The sequence below is a fragment of the Apteryx rowi genome, unplaced genomic scaffold (assembly GCF_003343035.1).
Source record: "Apteryx rowi isolate R43461 unplaced genomic scaffold, aptRow1 scaffold_31, whole genome shotgun sequence".
In the NCBI taxonomy this organism is placed as follows: domain Eukaryota; kingdom Metazoa; phylum Chordata; class Aves; order Apterygiformes; family Apterygidae; genus Apteryx; species Apteryx rowi.
Genome location: NW_020449530.1, coordinates 44982 through 66607, shown reverse-complemented (window position 1 = coordinate 66607; position 21626 = coordinate 44982). Strand labels below are relative to the sequence as shown.

General features: G+C 40.2%; 1 protein-coding gene across 2 annotated transcripts in view; it reads right to left on the bottom strand.

The window, feature by feature from the left end:
* The window catches only part of LMO3 (LIM domain only 3), a 57865-nt gene that overhangs the window by 34815 nt on the left and 1424 nt on the right, over positions 1-21626 (bottom strand). Inside the window, exons 1-2 of one of the 2 annotated variants that reach the window (XM_026070389.1) lie at positions 21507-21531; positions 14851-15064 (exon numbers count right to left, since the gene is read on the bottom strand). In XM_026070389.1, coding sequence (XP_025926174.1) covers positions 14851-15064; positions 21507-21531 — 239 coding nt within the window. Of the gene's footprint in view, positions 1-14850; positions 15065-21506; positions 21532-21626 lie in introns of those variants that run through there. The other variant, XM_026070390.1, reaches the window with a different exon arrangement.

The window sequence follows — 21626 nt, the reverse complement described above, 5'->3', positions numbered from 1 at the left end:
CCAGTCTTCCATGCTGCAGTCTTGGCTGCGCCTGTCATGACCATTTTGTGACAGCTTTGCAACCTGACCTCTCCCAGCTCTTTGCAATGTGAAGGGAAAGGTTTCAGCTGCTCTTCCCTATGCACAAAAAACRAACAAAACACCAGGATATTTTAGGCAGCCTGTTCCTAGTGGAGGTCTACAGGCTAGACCTAGCTTCCTCCTTTGCCTCGAAAGGCACCTCTCTCAGCAGGGTACGGGTGGCCTGCCTCCTGCAGTGCTTCCGCATAGCCTGCCTTTGGCAGGCAGGTAATATGCAGTCCAGAAAGAGTCTCTTGAAACTGAAATGCAGCCCCCTCCATCACACACACATGAAGTAATGAACAGGCCATTTGCATTCCTTTATATCTAAAGGAATATATCTAAAAGGATGTCTAAAGGATACAACAAAGACATCAGTAACAACCCTGTCTTTAACAAAACAGATCTGTACAGACTGCCGGGTGATTCGGTTGCTTGCAACTACAGAAGAAGCTAGAAAGCCGACTATGGGCACATGGACAGTAACTGCTACGTAACGCTGTAAAACAAGATGCTTGCCCATCTGCCCAGAGTCTTGTGTATCCACCCACTTCAGTTCTGCTAACTGACGTGGAAGGCAAGTCTATAGCGTCCATAGGCGATGCCAACAGAAAAATAACCCCCCTCCCAAATGATTGGCTTTTACTATTAAAATTGAATCATGTTTGCTATAAAGACCCCTTAAGCAGATTAAAAATACTCATAAAACCAGATTTAAACCCCTAACCTTCAATATATCTTCCCAGACATTTCACAACTGCCAGAAAAGGTGTTGACTAACCCTAAAAAAAAAAAAAAAAAAGCATGTGAGAGTAAAAACAGAAGCAAACCTCACATGCCACTCACAGCTCTGTATCAATACAACAGCCTAATGCAAAAGAGAGTCCTCAGCAAGTGCTACAAGAGAAACTTTAGTATGTAGACTGAAGACAGAGCCAGAGACCTGCTCAACCTCCTTGTGCATCACGCCAATAGTAATGGGAGAACAAAAGAGGAAAGGGGAAAAACACACTGGATCTTGCATACTCATTGCTGTTTTATCCTCTAGTATCCTCAGAAATGTTGCTTCTTTTGTCCGATGCCTAACACTGTACTGCCACTTTAATTTTTTTTTTTTTAAAGTCTTAATAAAGCTCAGACATCCATTTTTAAAACTCACAAACTTAAAATTCTGTGCTTTGGTGCAAGCAGGGAATCAGCTTGTGTGACTTTTTGGAATCACTGCAGCAAGTCTTGAATGATGTATGAAATGAAAAATCCCTGCTCACTGCACACAATTCAGATAGTAAAATCTCCCAGGAGCATAAAAAAAAAAGCACTTAAATGTGTCATTTTATTTTTGTCCTGTGCCCAGAAGACTCCCTCGTCTCTCCCCAAGAACACGCAGATACCTCAGCTATCACCAGAGAATGCAAAAAAAACACTTAGTGCTAAAGTAAATCAGTTCACACACTGTTTCCAGGAAAAGGCACAGGAACCTCCAGCAGACCAGACAGAATTATACTGGAGACATGTTCAGACCTCTCTCCAAACACTTTTTTTTCTTCTTAAATAATATCTAATCTCATCAGTCTGACTCTTTAACTTGATTGACCTTTAGAGATTGCATTATGGAAGCAACAAACAGCATGCTCAGTGTAGTTAGGACCACAAGAAGAAACATTTGATATAAACATCATGGGTGTGACCAGAAATCATTTATGTTAAGACAAATATAGCAACACACTTCTTTTCTTGTCCAAACACACACACAGAAACTATTAATGTTCAGGCCTTGATTCTTTTGCCACTTCCCAGGAACTTTTTCCCAGCCTGCCTTTTGGTGCTGACATGTTAAATCTGGCAGAGCCAAATGGCTGCAGCCATAATTTGGCTGTCTTGTAACTTGTTGCATGTGCTGTTTTCATCTAGCGTCTAATGAATACCTGTTATACTTTTCATATGTTTATTATGAAGAACCTAATAAAATGAGAAAGGACTTTTTTTTTTTTGGGGGGGGGGGGGGTTACCATAGCAGCAATGATGCAGAACACACAGAATGGTTGGGTTACACCCTACAGGGGGGTTTTCCTTACCAAAACTTCTGCATGGGGTGGGCAGCCTTGGTTCACACACCCCTGCATCTGCGACGACAGAGGATCTCCAGAATGAATCCTGAAGCAAAACCACTCGGTTTGGAGCAAACAAACTGTCGCACTTTCCCAATATCTAAGAAGTCAGGAGTTGTCCAGGCTGCCGCTATTTCCTTTGAGCACAAGGAGCAAGAAAAACTGACAGCAAGACTGAAAATCTGTGGAAGAGCGATCTGCCCGGATGCAGCTGTCTGGGCAACTCCATTTAATTTTAGGGACAGAAAGCAGGGCTATGCTCTAACACCAACTGATGCTGCTTTCTCTTGGCAAGTTTTCTTAAGCTTGTGATTTGCTAATTATTCCCCGCAAGTATTACTGCTGAGGAAGGACAGTCACCTACACCAGTGTCACTTTTCTGTCATCTTTGGCATTCTGAAAGTTCAGGGAAAGCAGAGAAGCAGGTGCAGCCATTAACACTTTTGCTTCTCTAGCTTCTTCATATAAAACTAGAGCCATGCTGACGCCTGCCCCTCGTATGCAGCAGGCAGGGGAAAGGGCTGCAGTGCCCACCAGACACAGGCCAGCATGCCGGCGGAGCAAAGGTAGGCGCAAGAGCCTTGCAACACATCCGTCATCCATCAGCAATAGTCCCCTCGATGAGCAATACTGAGCTGAGGCTGTATTAGCAGCAACTACTGCATAAGTTTTTTTTCCTGTGACAAACCAAGAGGCAGACAGCAAATACGCTGGTAATATCGGCTCTATTCCTCCTATCAGAAAATGCCACCACCCAATGTGGCAAGCACACCATTGCTAGAAGCTAATATAGCACTATGAAAGTGTGCACAGCAACAACAACAACAAACCCCACTGACTAAACACATTTGGTTCCACAAGAGGTCAGCTAGAGCTCAGAGGTTCAAAGAAGCATTGCTTAAAAGGGTGCATAAAATAGTTCTTCAAAGTTTCGGTGGCAAGAGGGTTGGATCTTGGGTGCTCTGCAGGGATAGAGATTTCCAGGCTTAAACCAATGTAATCGCATCTTTCTCCTAAGGGAAGGTTTCCTGGGAAACTAAACATGCTTACAATAATTTTCCGCATTTGTTTCATCCACCATCCCTCTATTTTTTTATTTTTATTTTTTTGGTGGAAAAGGAATACTTATCCCTATATCAATTTTTTGGTACTGTGCTAAAAGCAACACCACCTTTTACTATATTACTTATATAATTTTGACAGTATCACACAAGTAAAGCATGAGGCACGTAGGAGTTGGGTGACAAGAACTTACTTTTCCAAAAAACCTCACCTTAAAACCCAGAAGGATCAAACTTAGGAGGAGAAAGGGCCAGATTTCAGAAGAAAGGGATTTGAGGTGGTTAAAATGAAGCATGAGACACAAAAACCAAAACAAAACAAAACAACACAACAACAACAAYGAGACAGGTCTGCTAAAATAACACTAGGCATATATAAAAAAAGTTAAGAACTACTTTTTTCAACAGGACACAAGAAAAACTGTTTATCTGCCCAAGAGGTCTTATCTGCCAAGACAGTAAATCTACCTGATTAATAGCAAGTCTAACTTTTTGTGATCACCTTTGAACAATTCCATAGCTGAATTCTTAAAGAATTTGTAATGGGCAGTACCACCTACCATACACATTTTAAGTGTGCTTTTACATAGGTTGTATTTTTTTTATTTTTTATTTTAAACCCATAAGCATCAGATGAGAACTTACTTAAAAGATGCGTGGGAAACAGGGAGAGGGAATAAGACAGGACCCTTGTTATGGATATTACAGGAAACGATCAAGCAGTGCTGCACCTGGAGATGGAAAGTAATTGGGAATCTGACAGGGACATCAGGGATCATATTAAAAGGCCTCAGAAAAGCACAGAACACCCATAGCTAGACGTAGGCTCACGAAGTAGTCATTTCTCTTTGTTTCGTTCACTGCATCTTTTTACTAGCAGCTCACTCAGCGTTATGACTGTATTGGGTAAGGAGGTGCTAGGGGGAAGCGCTCTTGGCTACCTTCAGACTACAGTGAGCCTCATTAAAAACAGCACATTTGCTGGGGTGTTTTTCAGCATTTCCTGTAGATTTTAAGGTTGTTCTAATAAGTGAAATTCCCAATAGAAAGAACATATTTTAACTTCCTTTTAGGTGGTGCCTGTTAGAAGTACTCAGTCATCCTGGATTTTTTTATTTTTTATTTTTTTTAAATAATGCATCTCTGTGCAGCATAGAAATGCAGGATTTCATTATCTTAATAAAAATGGACACATCCTTACAGACCTCTGAAGCTGTTAAGTATACCAAATAGGTTCAACAGCCCGATTTCAGAGCGCGAGGAGAAAACTCATCAAGAACTCACCATACACGAAGATCGATAAGAAGTCCCAGAGCCTTTTGACAAACTCAGTCCCACCTGCCACCGCTCACTGTCCCGCACGGAAACGGTGGCGGGCAGAGCCTGCGAGCTGCCAAGGGTTACACAGGCAGCCCTGGAGTTAGTTAGCCCCTTCGTCCCCTACGAGCAGCCTGATTTGGGGGTGCTGGCGGTGCAGAATCAACATGCACAGAACCATCCTTGCAGCCAGAGAGAAACAGAGTGACTCGGTTATGAATGTCAAAGCTTTGACTGACGTGCYGAGGCCGTACTTGATGCAGGGCAGGTTGTGCGTCTCATCAGACGGCTTGGCCTGAATAAGCTGCCTAGGCAGCAACAGCGGCGCAGTTTGGGGGTCTTTCCCGAACCAGGGGGGCCGAGGCAGAGAAGTCGTGCTGTGGGCAGGGATGACGGCTTTACAATATGCAGTATGCTAAAAATGTGGACAGGGCAATGCGAAATAGGTTTGCATGCAAAGCCATTCCAATTTTAAATATTTGGCTTTACTAAGGCATGTTTCTAAATTAATAGGCCCTGTAGCTTTCAATAGGATTATTCAGGGTACATCAAGTCAAGCATGTAGTGTATATTTGCAGGATTAGGGTTAATGTTATTTTAGTATAAAGTGTTCTTAAATGTATCGGATTACAAATTAAATAAGGAAGCCAACAAAAACTAGTAGAGAACACCACCTTATTGAGACTGCCTTCTGTGACACTTCGTGTAAGGAAGGCAGATTACACGTACAAGCCTCCCTTGGGAAAAAAAATTCCTTGGAGAAAAAAAACCCAAAACAACACAAAAAACCCTACCAACAAAAAAGCACCTCTAACCCTTCCCCCCCAACCCCCACACCTTAAATCTCAAATCCTATAATGTCCGAGTTCTGTGGAAATTTTCTTTAATGTAAATAAGAAAGTGGAAAGATGCAATTTGTTTCTTCACAGGAAAATGGATTTTTAAGTTTTCTCCTATCTTAAAAGAAGAAAACAAAAACAAAAACACCCCTTAAGTTTGCTATGCAAGTGTTGAGAAGGAATAGTAGCTCTGAAGGTAACAGTCCCGACTGCAGAAAAGCAGGACTTATGCAGAAGCAGTCATAGTGACAAAAGATGAAACCTAAATCAATAATTCAGTTATTATGACTGTTACTACCATCCCTAATCTGTAGCCTATAACTCATTTAAGTTATCACTGCCTAGAAACCCTTTCTTAAAACTTAAGTATCGAAAAGACAAAACCAAGCTCAGGGATTGTTACTGGAACTATTTTTAGAGGTTGATCAGCAATAATAACTTCCTCTACTTGTGGTTTTTTTTTTTTTTTGAACGATGTTTTCAAAGGGGGCTTAATTATTTAATCTGGATCAGCACCAACTTTTCTGTAAATAATGCTTACTTGTCTTTAGGTAGCTGCAAATAAATAACATTAAAAAATAATTTATTTTGTCCCCTGGCTGAACAGTAACACTGTTCAGTACAGGGTCACAAAATAATAATTACCATTACCGAAGCTAGAATCTGAGCCCCCCCCCCCCATATGCTAATATTTATGGCTGGGAAATTGGCCTTGAACAAACATGCAGTTTGACGCAGGAGCATTTTGCATGTTTGAGCCAATTTCAGGAGGGAAAAGTGCTAACACTTCCACATCGAGTCCCAAGGTTCACCCACAAAGGAGCAATCTGAAAGCAGAGAGACAGGAGCAAGGTGTCGTTTGTCACCTGGTGTAACATAGCGGCTTCCTAATTAGTCCAATACATCATCAGCTGCAACATATCCAAATGTATAACTTGACTGTGTTTATTCTCACCTCTCCAAAAAATATAGAAAACATGCAATAAAATCCCCGACCTTCTCATCTCCCCCCCTCAAAAGCAATTTTATCTTTGCATGTTGTGCAATTCTCACTTTTATCCAGTTTGTGCCAACACCAGACATTATCATTTTTGCAAAAGGCAAGATGAAAAGTTTAAATTACAGTATTGCAGAATGCCACTTAACACAGGAACTGCATGAGAATTTCCCATGGAACATGAATCCAGATCTGAGCATACTCTCCTATTTTATGAAAGGGGCGATTTTCTGCTAGCAGAGTTCCCTTGCCATTTTTTGTTATAAAATAGATAAACAGGGTTCACTCCAATCCCAAGCGAAAGTATTTTGCAGTTAATTTGAGCCTTAAAAAAAAAAAAGGCATTTCAAAAAACCATAGGTGCTAAATACCATTCAGTTGCTAGCAGCTGCAGTTCTCATTTGAGGCTAGAATATAGACTGTATTATATATGCTCTGTATCCTCGCTCCATCACGACATCTTAGCACATGCTTAACTTAAGCTTCCAACTAACTCCACTGATTGCAATGGGACTATCAAAATGCTTCCTTGTTAGCATACATTTAAAGTCTGTCTTAACCAGATTTAGAGAAGACAGGACCACTACTATCATATTCCAGTCCAAGTACCTGTATAATACACATGCAGAATTTCACCATGATTTCTGCATAAATATAAGCAGACGTGTAATACCAAGCAGGTTGTACATAGAAGACATGAGCACGGAGAGCTTGTAAGGCACTTTAGCAAACCATATTACTTTCAAAAAGAAGGGCTATCTGGTTCATGATCAAATTTGGGCTGAAATACTTGTCCTGTCATTTAAGTTGTCAAAATCCATCATTACTTATGTGAATTTTTGATGCAGGGTATGGTTCTTCTAACATAAAAGAAAAAAAACTTTCTAAATATTAAAAAGATGCAGAACCAGTAGTTTCTGTAAATCCAAAATTTAGTTAGTTCCGGCCATATTTAATCTGAAATATACCCTCCATTACAGTTTTTTCCTCCAGGTCAGGTGCAGTCAGGTACAGCTAGCTATACCATCCATCCTTTTTCAGGTAGACTCTTACATGCACTTTTAAAAGCAGCATATTCCAGAGATTTTTTTAAAGGTCCTATTCTCTTTTAAAATATGAGCCTACTGATTTCTTAGAAAACACCAAGCACATACAATGAGACTCAAGAGATAAGTGTCCAAAGGCTAATGAATTTAGAATATGCATGGAGTACAACAACAGTACCAAAATTGTTTTACACCTATTTCACTTTAAAATATGTAGTTTTTTTGATGACATAGATTCTTTGCTTCAGATAATTGGGTCTGAAAAAAATACTTAAAAAAAAGTTCAAGAACATTTAGACCAGAAAAAAAAAATTAAGCTTGTGACTATTATTTAGATTTACTTAAAAGGCCTTCCATTATCATCATCATAAAGAATCCACTGAGAAAAATCAGCCCTTAAAGCACAAGGCATCCCAAATTATAGCATTTGTCCAGTGACAGTCAAAACCAATTTTATTTAGAAATCATTTGTCTACTACATGCTGTATGTTTTGGTTTCCAAACCTGTCATGAACTTATTTAACTTCACTGGAAACGGGGAAAAAGAAAAATCCTGAAGTCAGGAAGGCAGAAACCTTGTAACAACGTTGCCCTTTTGCTGGCCAGTTTTCAATTATCTGTTATAAAATTTTATAGGAAATTTGAATTCCAAGGTGAACAGTATTTAAGTTTTCAATTTGCTCGGGACTGTCCTTTTAGGCAAAGGAGCTATGCAAGTTACTATTATTAAAACATTCACATTAGTAAGGAACATTATATATCTAAAATATTTGAAGGATACAGCAAATACAATGAGACAAAATTCAGTAAGAAGCTTTTTTTTTTTTTTCCCCTCTCTCTTCTTCTCTTTTTCCCCCTCCCCTAAATGAACCACATAGTAGAGTCTTATTTCTCACTTTTGGGTAAAATAGCCACAAAACAAATAATGACAACTGTAAAAAAAGATTCAATTTGTTTAAGAACAGATACATAGCAGAGGTCAGAACTTTTTTTTTTTTAAAGCATCTCCATGCTAGGCAATAATAGCTAAATATTTTACCACTACAGTATATACAGATGCACTGTTTTGCACATGCTTCTGGTCAAAAAAAACCAGAAAGCTTCTGATTAAACCCTGAATGACAAATATATCATAAAGTAAACGATAATATTAGCTCCTGAAGTACAACATTTTAATATGGTATTATTTTAAACTTATTACATAAAAACAGTAGTCGGAATCACTTATGAAGGAAAATTCAGCACAGAGGAAATCAAGAAAGTTTACTTATTAGAAGCTCACTTCTGTTGGATTTTAAAAGCGGTTATAGAAGAAACTTAGAGCAGCCCTATAAAACTGATTTCTTTCAGCAAGAATGTTAATCCATCCTGCAGCACTACAGATTTACCTAGGTTGCCCCTCAAAATCATTATTTTTGTTAAGGTTCATTGAGCTACTATAAACTGAGAAAATCTTTGTAGTAAAATAATTCTCCATCAAAATACATCGTACTACAGTAAGGTAACGATGAGCTGTAGGACAGGTTTTAAGATGCACTGTACTTTCATCTGAAAAGTCTCCTGAAATTCTTTGAACATTTCCAGGAGATTAATGAGGTATTTTGACAACACACAAGAAGTGTCTGGTTTTCAAGAAGCCTTATAAGAGGGAACATTCACATCCTTGGAAATTAAACTGTGTATTTTAAGCCACTAAAAAATAACACAATTATTAAAAATTTGGCAGCTCTGAAGAAAAATACCAGAAGACACTAGTAAACACATGGAACTACTGAAGAGCGTCAAACTTGAGTACACACGTTTTACAGCATTTCAGCATGACTTAAACACCAATTTTAACAGCTTAATTGAACGTTTCTTATTAGAAGCTATTATAGATGAACTGAAATAAGAACAGGCTAAACTAGCCAGAGTGCAACTAAATCACAAGCATTATTACTTGCAAGTTTGGTGGATTAACTGTGTGTACATGCAGTACTCCCCTTGCAGGACACCCTTATCCCTTCAAGAACCATAAAGRTGTTTTGAGGATTTCAAAACAGTTGGCAATTAGTGGAAGAGTTAGTGTTATTGCTACTTTTTTTTTTTTTTAAAGACCTGCTAAATGATACAATTAATGTAAATTTAGGAGAACATGTATCTCACACACACAATAACGTTAAAACAAGCAGACTGTTACAGCTACCATTTTTATATATATTTTAAAATATTTTAGGGGCCGTCCCTCCAAACCCTTACTCCCATGAATACTTCCATGCATTTCAACAAGGGTATTTATGTAAATAAGGGTTCAATCCTACAAAACTTTAACGAAGAAAGCTGAGCTCTCTTAAGCCTCACTTCTGTAAACACCTTGCTATTCCTGATAACTCAAAGTGCTTAAATCTTTAAAGATCTACCCTTATTTAATTAAGCTGGGCAAGAAGCATACTGAGGTGTCATTTATGAAAATGCCTTATATCCCACTACCTGTGGAAATATCCATCTGGAGTATTTATACACGCGTTTAAAAGAGCTGATATCTTAGCTGTCTGCAATATTTAATGTGCACTTTCCACTACACAAGAGAGAAACAGGATCTGCTAATCAGTACCAGACCACAAGACATTTTAAGTCTGCCTTGAATTTCTAAGTATTGCTACACAATAATTTTTTTTTTTTTTAAATAATAATTGCCTTTAGAGCCAGAGCAGTTGGACAAGAAAAGGCTGCTTCCTAAGCTCAACTCTTTTCAGCCTGCACCCTTTCACAAGCTAAATATTTTACAGAGGCAACATCTTCACGATGCTCATGGTTGAACACTTTACTTTGTAGTCAGTTTTCATTATTTACAAGATCCGGTCCAATACAGGCGTTTTAAAAACTCGATTTGTCTCAAGTCTTCACACTAGCAAATGTGTAAGAAATAAAACCATGATTTGCCTCTTCCTTAAGCAATAGCGATCTACTCATCTTCATAACTGTTCAGTGATACTTCCAAAGTCTGCAGTACATTTACAAGCCAAACCCAYGGGGGGTGGGGCGGGGCACAGTTTTGTGTCATATTTCCACCCCCCATCCCCAATATGCTTCTGGATGTGTGTAAGGGCAAAAATCCCACCCCAATACATTAGTTTTGTTAATCCTTTTCCTATGATCTGTTTGCCTGGCTAGGGAAATTATGCAAAAAGTAATAAAAGTTCTAATTCAATTTCTGTGTTAAAAGATGGATTTGAAAAAGAAAAAAAAAAATCAGAAACCATATTCTTTGTGTTTACTAAGAGATATGCACTCCAACATTAGTGTCATAGAGCTGGAGTTAAAACCAGAAATGGTGAAGATAATTTAGCTGCATGAACGCCTGCTCTTCAGCAAAATGCTGCCAAAATTAAATAGGAATGAAACAGTACTTTGTAGTCATTGGTCGCTCAGCAGGGTTTGCGTAGTTAAAAACCTAAGTGAAAAGGGTGATTGACCTACATTGCTACTAGCTTAGCACAGCTGTACTTTCATATTTTCGCTGCATCTGAGGAAGCTCATTATTTAATGCAACCGAGTTACATGTAATTGTGGGGCTTTCATTTTACACTTTTAGGGGGCCGGATATTAATCTCAAACGTGCGGCAAGCATTACTGTGCAACTAGAAATATCTGCAGCTGCCCACTTGCATGCAAAGCTAGAAGACGGGACTGCGCATGGCTGCGCCCGAAACGAGGAGGACGCGCCGGGGCAGGGGAACCTCACAAGTGTGCAGAAGTCAAACTCGCAGGTGGTACAGAGAGCAAATCCCCTGGCATCCCCCAAAGGCRAACGGGAGGCTGTTTTCCCATCGTTTTGGGCAGAAGTGGCCCAGAATGCAAAACCAAAGCACATTTTGTACCACTCGTACCTGAGGTTTAAATAAGTGATAACCTTCCAATTAACAACCAGTTTGATATGTTGGCTGTTAACATAACAACTGGTCATTAATGGCAGTAATGACAGATTTCAAAGGGAATATTGTGCTTGTAAATGCACATGCTGCCAGTCAGCACAGAGGACAGACCGGGATAGGCTGATGCATTAAGATGTCATCCCACAGCTCTGGAGGAAAAAAGAAAAAAAAAAAGAAAGGAAAAAAAACCTCATATATTTCACTTACTGTAAACGGACTTGAAATATTGGCGTAAACCTAAGTTCCTCAAATTAAGTCTTCACTTTCTAACCCAGGAGTGTATAAGCAGGAGACAGAAGCCTGCAGGGGAATTACACTCTGCATATCATTTTTGCCGAGTATGTTATTTCTAACATCAAGTCCTTTCTTTACTCAAGTCAGTTCTCATCCTCGTTAACAAAACAGAGTTCATGCCTGCTGTGGCCCCCCTAATGCCCTCTGTGCCGTTCTCCACCTCCGAAACCACTCGCCTGACTCACGTGAGGCAGGTTCCAGGCTGAAGCTTTGCCTCTCGCACCCAGAACATCTTGTTCCCTCATTCAAGACTTCTGCCCCCTCCCCCCTAAGAAAAAGGCCTTAATATAGTAAAATTAACTTTACCAAAGCAGAGAGATAAAGCAAAGAAAGTTTTGATGTTCTAAAGGTATGAGATATGTCTAAAGAGATTGTTGAAGTATCTCAGCCTCTGAGATACCTCTGAGGGTATCTTGGGGCTGAAAGGCAGAACAAGAGTGTGCACTGGGAACAAGGGAATCTTTATTTTTTTTGGCAGGCATTTCTAAGTGAGAGATACTGGAAGTATCTTTTTAAATAGCCAAAGACACAATCACACAGTTTGTGAATCTAACCATGAATGTTAAAGCCCACAAAGTAGCTGCATTATTGCTTACAGCATCTGTAGTACGGCTGTCTTATTGAAAGACATAATGAACACAGAGAGACAAGTTAATAAGCAATTTTACTCTTTATAGTATCATACAAGCCACATATCCTCTAGAGGGCACCACATAAATTAATAGGAAGGTTGAACAGTTTTACATGCAGCAAAGATTCCCTTTATGGTTAAAAAGAAAAAAAACTTAAGAGGACAGTTTGAAACTGTAATCGAACCCTAATCTGATCATTAGTACAAAGTAATTTGTTCTTTAAATTCATGTCAAGTAGGTTGCTAAATATGAAAGCTTATTTGACTACAAAGCTAGAGAACATTTAACTAGTTTCTACATTAGCATTAAAAAGATCACTTTTATAGGTTCACTGCATAACTAAGTAGATAAGATGCAATGAGGCAAATGACTATCTGCAATTACCTTAAGTGCATCAGTTTGAAGTTTAGTGTAAATACCAAGTTTTAATCTATGTGCTCACAAGAATCACTAAAAAAGGCTCATGACTAAATAGCTTCATTAAGACTTGATAAATCTAGAGACAAATCAGAAATATCTTAAACCTGACTACAGGATTTTTCATCTATGCTGGTTACAGTTTTCACTGGTCCAAATATTGCCTATGAACAAATAACCTAAACATTGGTTTTGAATAAGGTCATGGCAGATACTGTTGGGTAAAAACAGTCTCTTTTCTGTGCATTACTTCCCAAGAGTTTTAAAAACCTGCTAGCAAAATGTTTACTCCTGCTAGACCTTCAAAGACCATAGAGCAATGAGATGTGGGTGTGTGCATGCGTGGGGAAACACTTTGCTCATATTCTTATTACTAGATCACTTTTCTTCTTGATTTTAAGACATTCATCTGTTGCATTAGCATTTGTGAGATTCAGCAAGTTCAAAGTCCCCAGTAAATTTGGGCCTCAGATCAAACTGCCATGGCAGAGTTCTTTCACTCCTGCAGTCGCTTGTTAGAAAAAAAGATTCTTTAAATGGTTTCAAAAAATTAGGAAAAGCCTTACCCTCTCCCAGAAGCTGTTATAATGCCCCTGTAAATGTACACATGCTTTAAGATCAATCACAAGGACCTATGTTCCTGTATAATAATTCCCTTCTATTCATTGTTCCAAACATTTCCCCTTTGGTTTTTAAAAACAAGGTTGTTAGCTACTTCTTTGGCAGCCTTAATGCAATAACTTTAAGGTGCAGACTCTGTGCTCCATTCCAGTACTCTATCTTGTGTTTCTTTTGCACAGCTTTAAACCGTAACAAGCACTTTCACCACTAAGTAATCCAAGACCACATCTGAAGAACCCTAAACTGCCTTGCAGACCTGAACACCCAGCTCAACAGAAGTACAAAGCAGGGGCATAGATTTTTTTGTTGTTGTTGTTTCACCCTAGAAAAAACAAGTTGTAATACAGAGAGTCAGAGTACCAAAAAACTGTTAGCGGTTTAGCCTTAATTTCTGTTCCAGCCTACCCACACTGTACAACTTGGGAACTGCTTGGTGTATAGGAGCCTCATATTTTGGTACCTGTGCTAAAACTGAACTCGTAAGTTAACACATTCAGAAATAACTTTAATTTTTCCCTGATGTATTACAGACTTGAGTGTCCCTTTAAAATGAAGACTTCACTACAAGGGCAGGGAAAATATTCCCAGAAGTTCATGTTAGCCTAAGGCAGCTAGTCTCATTAGGCCTCCTCTACAGGGAATGGAGGAGAGGTGCTCCTATAGGAAATAGGTGCTCTGAATCACCCCAAAGGAGCCTCTTTCTCTCTCTATTTACTGTTGAAAGCCTAGGGAGACTAAACTTCCCAGATTAAACTTATCTTCTGCAAGTAACCCTATTTATTCACATATACTTTGCTACAAGTTACACTTCAAATATTCTTAAGAACGCAGGTCCGCAAGCAAACAAGAAGGTAGAAAAATAGGTGACAATTTACTATCTTTGAAAAGCAGCAACAGGTTACAGAGCATCCCACCCAGGTCACCAAGCTAGATCAAGACCAAAGTGCATTTAAACCTAATACCTACAAAGTTATTTAACATGGGGAAAACACATTGGTAATCTTGGTCCAGCTTCTAACAGATAAATGACAACATTCAGAAAAGCTACCAGCACTATAAATGAAATCCCTCTGGCAGACTAAGAGGGCAAAAGTGCATAAGTTAAGAAGAGTGAAGTCCTCCTCAGAGTTCAAACCCTGCACTCACGCTGTTTAAAGACACACACAGCCCTATTGTTTTAAGCCACTATGACTGAGCACCACATTGTGTTTAAAAGGTGATTGGATCCCTAGAAATACAGTGCTGCAAGAAACACTGTCTCTCTTCTATTCTCTTTCTCCTCTTCTCTGAAAAGGAGACCTTGGTATTAGGATCAGAAAACTGGCAGCTGTGCGTGAGACCTGGTTGCATGTGCTTTTTGATTCAGTACGTAGAAAATGACTTGTGGATTTTAGTTTTATCTCTATACTGCAGTAGTTGTTCTCCTATGCTCCAAATGTAATCCTTTGTCTTACAGACATCAGGTATTGCTTATGCCACACTTACTATAAGGACTGAACAGAATTACAAAGTTTGTCAGTGAAGGTAAGAAGGACATGGCCTACCTCAGATAGTCTCTGCGACAAAGGATAAGGTTGGCTTTGGTGTACAAAGTAGAGCCCACCTCCCCCAAACGACAGTCACAGCAGGCACATTTCAGGCAGTCTTCATGCCAGTATTTGTCCAGGGCCTTTAGAAGATACCGGTCTTTAATCTTACGGTTGCAGCCAGCACAACCTTTCGGCTTGGTGTCTGGCTGGACTGAGAGCATTTGTATACCTGCAATATAACAAGACAAGAGAGGAGTGAAAAATAGACAGACCCCCAAGACAGTCTCTTTTCTTTCTTCATCTTTCCACTCCCATACACACCCAGTTCATTAAAAAGGCAGTCATGTAGATAAAGTGAAATAATCTAAATAGTCCACAGCAAGCTGAAAACATTATTAAGATAAATTTGAGAGCTGAAACATCCACTGCTCTAAGTTCCACAGCTTCTCTTAAACACCTCATTTACCTGGTCTCTTTGCTGAAAAGAAATATGATTAGAAGAATTAAAATATAAATCAGCACAAACAGTTCAGTTGAAAAGTTGCCCACTTTTGCCCAGTTCATCTAATGTCTAACGACCAATGATTTAAACAGTATCTATGATGGCAAGCATACCTAAACTTACATATTTGGACCTATTTACATCTTTATAGCATACAAAAAGCACTCCAGATTCTAGAGATGGAAAGACTGCAGCTATTAGAGGCTCAGGCCTAGACTTTCAGGGAGGTTTGACATGACATTTGGTGGTGGTGGGGGGGGATGTTTTGTTGTTTAATATTTCAGTTCTTATTATGCACATGAATGAAGTAATCGCATTTCCAGATTACTTCAGTACCAGAGACTTCAGAGACTTCAGTACCAGCATCTTCAGACCTTAAGTCTAAGGACCTTCTGAAAAACCCAATTTCAAATAATCTGCACAAGGTCAGATACTTACTAGTTTATCACCATCGCACAAAAAAACAAAACAATCCATCTCCCACTTTTTAATCCCAACCTTAGCCAACAGCTAGTTTGGGACAAACAGTACAGTGGTGTCAATTATGTCTATTCACCTTCTGATGTAGTGGCAGATAGCATTTAAATAACCATTCAGACTGTGGTGAAAGTGGAACGCAGTTACGAGAGAGCGACTGCACACTGAACACTGCGGCCAGCTGCCAAAGATCCATACCAAAGTCGATCGCACTCAGTTTTACAGCAAAGGGGGAGAAGAGGTCACTGCTCCAAAGCGCTTACAGACTGATCTCTCTTGGTTAATCTCATGAACTGTTATCCCATTACACTTAGACCAATCCTCTGAAAGTCATTTTTTAGAAGAAGCAAAATCATAGCCCTGCAAATGCTTTCTTGTACATCAGACAGGCATTAGAGAAAGAGAGAACCAACACACAGTTTGATTATTAGGTTATCTCACTGTTTTAAGCCAATCGGAGATGAAACTTAAAGAAAAAAGAAAAAAAAGTTACTCATTACAGTGCATCTTAACATTACAAGGAGAATTTTTCAAGACTGGGAAATGAATGCCTTTGTTAACAAGAAAATTTTACCCCCAAATTTAGTGAACGGCACCCAGCTCTTATGCAGAGACTGGGAAAGGTCAGACAGAGTCTTGTAACAAAGAAAAGCAAATTCAAGAGCTCCTCATCAAGAACGCTCTACTACCTACTGTTAGGAAAGCTTTACAGTCCCAGCTTTTAGCAGCAGATCTCAGTTGGTGCTGTAACACACCACTACAGAAAGGCAGTCTCAGGTAGCTAGAACATGAAGGGGGGTTTTTTGTTGTTGTTTTTTAAAAAGAGCTCTCATAAGGAAAACAAGGGTAATCTTTGAAGCAACGGTATAGTGTGCCTTTATGGATATCAGCACTACAAAGACAAGAGGCTAAACACTACATCAGCTGAGGCTTCAGGGGATCTGCAAGCATACGAGTACATAGAGCGCATTGGATTTGTGTGGCCCACGCTGACTGTGGAGCCCATTAAGAGATTTTCAGGGTTACCAAACTCAGCTCCTGAGTTTCACCTGTGAAGCTCGATGGTCACTGAGTTAGAAAAAGTAATTCTTATCGTGACATACTATTACGACAGTCCTGCTTCCCTGTTTGCAATGCACCATTATGCATTTTGGAGCAGTCTACTCGTTTGCTAAATTAACTGTTCAGTTAGACAGACAGAGGTCTCCTAGTGGGCACTCTGAAGTACCACGGCATTACTACTGCGCAATGTCTACAGCTCGCAACAAAACCATGTAAGGTTTTTATTTTTCTATCTGTCAGTATACAAGCGGCATTGTTGCCTTTCCACTACTCTCCAACCAATGCTACTCTCGTAGCCCCCACACCGCTCACAGGTGGGGCCCGTTTTTTGGTCACGGGCAGAAGGATGAGATCCAGCAACTTCCACAAGGCTCCCCAGAAAGTCTACGGCAGGTCTAGGAATGAACACACATCTCATCCCAAGCAAGTACCATAAGACAACAGCTGAGCCTCTATAATGTTTTTAATTACCAACTGACTCCCCTAAATCCAGGGTGCATACCTAAAGCAGCATGTTAATATGGCCATAAATAAATGACTAAAAGCAGTCAGAGATTTGCAGTAAAGAACCTAAAACTGACTGTAAGGGGAAGTCCTGCTGGATCTCTTACGTAAATCTTCACACAGTAGAAAAAGCTTAGTCTGTAAAGTTGCATAAAACAGAAAAGTATAAATATCTGTAAAGCGCCAACAACATGCTTATCCCCGATCCTCTCTTTGACCACATAGAGAGCATAAACATTTAAAACAGACTGCAGCTTATATCAACTTCTTGGAACTCAGTAAAAAAAGTTCAGAAGCATGCAAGACTGTTTTAGGGCTTTAATTTTTAGCTTGAGAAAACCCAGGATAAACTAGGAGCTAACACAGGGGCTCAAAAAAAAAAATTTTTTTTTAATGTAAAAATTCACCTGATAAGGTGAATCACCTGATAAGGAACTGGTTTAGAAAACAGAGGCTGACAGTCCCTGATCCAGGCGGATCTGCTGCCCTGTGCGTTCCAAAGTGAACAAGGTGCAACAGAAACAAGGCTAAATAAGTGAATATCTGAGCAAATGGCAATAATCAAGCCTGACAGCTCCGGAGGTAGATGATGCAAACACAAGGTTATCTTATTATCACTAAACCCACAGCTTGCACAGTCTCACAGATACCCCTGCACCACTTTTGAAACGTTTGCTACAGTAAGAAAGTGGACAAAGCACTGCTGAGATGGTTAGCCTATTTCCCACTTCCAAACCCTCCTTGCAGGGACAAGTGGAAAGGGACAGACTCCCCATGGAAGTTGTGTTAACAACCCTTCATGTCTGTCTTCTTGAGGCTGAGCGAGAAGGTGGTTCTGACATCCCCTGGCAGTATCTTCAGATTAGGGATTCAATCCGCAGCAGCTTTTGGAGGGAAGGAGCCTTTTGCTCTTCAGATCCTTTCTCATTTTACTTCTAATGAAGCTACTTCTATTTTAATGGAAATTAACAAAACTACTGTTTCATTATAAAAAATGTTGCACTTAATTTTGAAATATAAAATGGATCTAAACACAACAAAGCACAAAACAGTGCTCCGAGAAGTGTTTTACTTATCTCCAAATTCTTTGCACGTGCCCTTTTCTTTACATGCCCTGGATTAAATCACTTAATTTTGAGAGCAGAATACTTGATCACTTTTTCCTGTGTAGGATGATCCACCTTAATGCAGATCACCTCACAGATCATCTCTCTTCCCTTTAATGTTCCCATAAGATCTCCAGCACAGCTACACTTTCCACATAAGCGCTTGTGTATTTTTAGCTCTCTCTTAATTTGGCAATAAGAATACCTGCAGCTCACTGTCAGCCAGCTTTTCACAGGCTGCGGTCTGAGTACTCATTTATTCCTTAGGACACAGGAAGGACCCTTTCAGAGGCTGACAGCACCCACAAAACCATCCAAACCGCTTGCCGCCGAAATATGGGAAGCGGTGTGTAGCACTGCTGCCTTGCTCCCCCCTCCCCCACGAAGGCAGTGCTTGTGGAGCACTTCCAGAAAACATACAATTCCATAAGTGCTACACCCAGGCTGTAAAAAAATATCAAATCCAGCTTTCCCTTCAGCCCTGCGGAGTCCTAGCCCTGCTCTGCATCACGGAGCAGGGCTGCTCTCTGAGCCGAGCGATTCCTGAGCCTAGTCTGTCACTGTCACACGAACCCTTCTCATTTCGCCCCAATACGTTTTCAAGGGCTTCCTCCAGCCTCTCCTCCATTCCCTCCCTCCACCTCCTACCCCGTCCCCAAGACACTGCACATAAGCCACAGAGCTGTGTTAGGAATAAGACTTCTTAGTCACCACCCACCACCTTTAGGATTGCTGAAGGGAGATCCTCATAACCTCATTTACAGAGTTTTGGGTTTCTCTTGGTCACCCTGAATAAGTTGTTCAATACAACCAACTCCCATCCCTTGTTATTATCATTGTTGCGTGATGAAACACTGTCAGCCAATTTGTAGCTATGAAGTTCAGGATGAAGAGGAAAGATTGCAAGAAAAGGCTAAATCAGTCTCCCGAAGACAGGTAGAGGGACCCCCCCCCCCCCAAAAAAAAATTTTTTTTTTTTTCCACTCTAATCATCACCCTTCTCAAAATCCAGGAGAACGAAGACCTGGCATAATGGAACTATATTTTGTCAGTGACGCAGTAGTGTCTGTGACCAGGATTGGTCCCCGACTGTGCTGGGTGCTGCACAAGACCTTCAGAACAGTTTCTGGTTTGTAGTTGAAACAGTCTTTGAGAGACATGTTAAGAATGGAAAAAGTGGATATTATCATGCACTAGATCATTTAAAAACTTTTAAAGACCAGCCTTCTCCACCCGCCCTCACCGAGGCATGCACATAGTTCCTACCAAGGACAGTAAGATGCACTGCAAGAAAGGGAAAACTTGTCTCTACTTTAAAAAAGTAAAAATCAGTTTGGAGCAAATTAAGGATCAGTGCACTGATCTCTAGAATACAGAAAAACTGACAGACAGTATGCAGTTAACAAGAGAGTTAGAGATCCAGTAGAAGATAAAAAGAATATTTTTCAGATGCTTTCCCACTTTGTAGCTTCACCCTAAAAGCATTCAGTACTTCCAATTATGCAGGACAATACAGAAACAGACTTAAAAAAAAGYTAAGGTTTCAGAAGCTAAGAAACATTTCAGAACTTGCATGTAGCACATCAGGAGTCGTAACTAGTTTTCGATTGGCATGTAAATTGTTCTGTGGAAAATTCTTATTGCCTCCGAGACCCTGCTATTCTGAGTTATTTGACAGTTTAAGGGAAATCATAATTAAAAAAAGAGACATAAATAATAGCCTGTGCAGTGTGGTGCACAGAAATAAGTAGAACCATTTCATTTAAACTCTGGTGAGCTTTTAATTGCCTGGATTGCATTGTGAACCAGCCTAACGGTTGATTGCCTCCATTATGCTCTCTTGTTCTGTGCCATTCATCCGCACAGTCTCAGCTTCTGTAGTTAACACAACAAAGTAACCGCAACTCCATAACACTCAGTTTTTTAAAAAAAATTTAAAGTAAGGTTTTTAGTACTCTGAATATAGACTCTTTTGTATACTTTTGAGTTAATTTTCCCATAGTAAATAACTAAACTTCACCTCCTGTCCCTTCTACAGAGGAATCTGATTTTTTTTTCTTTTCTTTAGGACATGAGTTGGGAAGGGGAAAAAAAAAGGAAGAGGTTAGTTAAAAACTAAACTAAAAAAAAGGGGGGGTGGGAATGCAGTCCCACAGCTGGGAACAGTGATACAGATTAAAAGAATTTGGCCAACATGGCTAGTCGATTGCCAAGAGACACCAAACAAAAGATTTCTCCTCTTCTTTCCCCTTCTTTTTTTGAAAGCTAGATTGGGCCTAAAAGCTTGTTTCTCTCTGTTCACTGGCCCAGAGCATCCCTGCAGGCTGTAGCCCCCTAAGGGACAGCACAGCAAATAGATGTACCCAGATCTCAGGGACTGGAGCTGCTTAGCTATGTTCCTATCCCTGTTGAGTCCCCCCCCCCCCGGCCCCCACTCCCTCCCTCCTTTTTTAGAGCAGTGGTGCTGGGAACCAATTTGATTCCCTTTTTCTCCAATGCAGCTGCAAGGCTCAGAGATACTGACATTTTTCCACTCTTATCAGTTTAATTACAGTTACCATGGCAGCAAAGTGCTAGTGCTTGGCAAAGGCCAACAAGAGATTTGCAAGACTGAGTTCAATTTTGATGCAGCTCACATGCAAAATAAAAAAATAAATAAGAAATATACACTCTACAACAAAGAATCCCTTTTGGAGTTGGACGCTCAAGCCTTTTGTGCTAATTCCTTTTCAAGCATCACAGGGATGGGGCGATGGGGAGGAGAGGGAGGTGGCAGAAAAGAATGTAGCAATATTTGTTGCACCTCGCACGATTAATTGGTTTAAACAGCTGTCCTACAAAGCTGTCCTAGGAAGCAATATTTGGGGTCTCTCAGAGCACAGGCGCGCACACGCACACACAACCGCTCGCTACGTATTCAGTAATGAAGAGGAAAGCGAAACAAGCTTCCTTCCCTAAACGCTACTTTAAAGCACGGGTTTTGCTCAGTGCGAACTGAAAACATGAGACTGCGACCTTACCGAAACTTTTCTCCTTTTTCTGCATGAGTTGATTTACGGGTGCCCTGGCGAGCTCCGGCTCCCGGAAAGCACCAGATCCCGGCAAAAGTAGCAAGTGCCTCCGCGCCGCGGAGCGGGAGC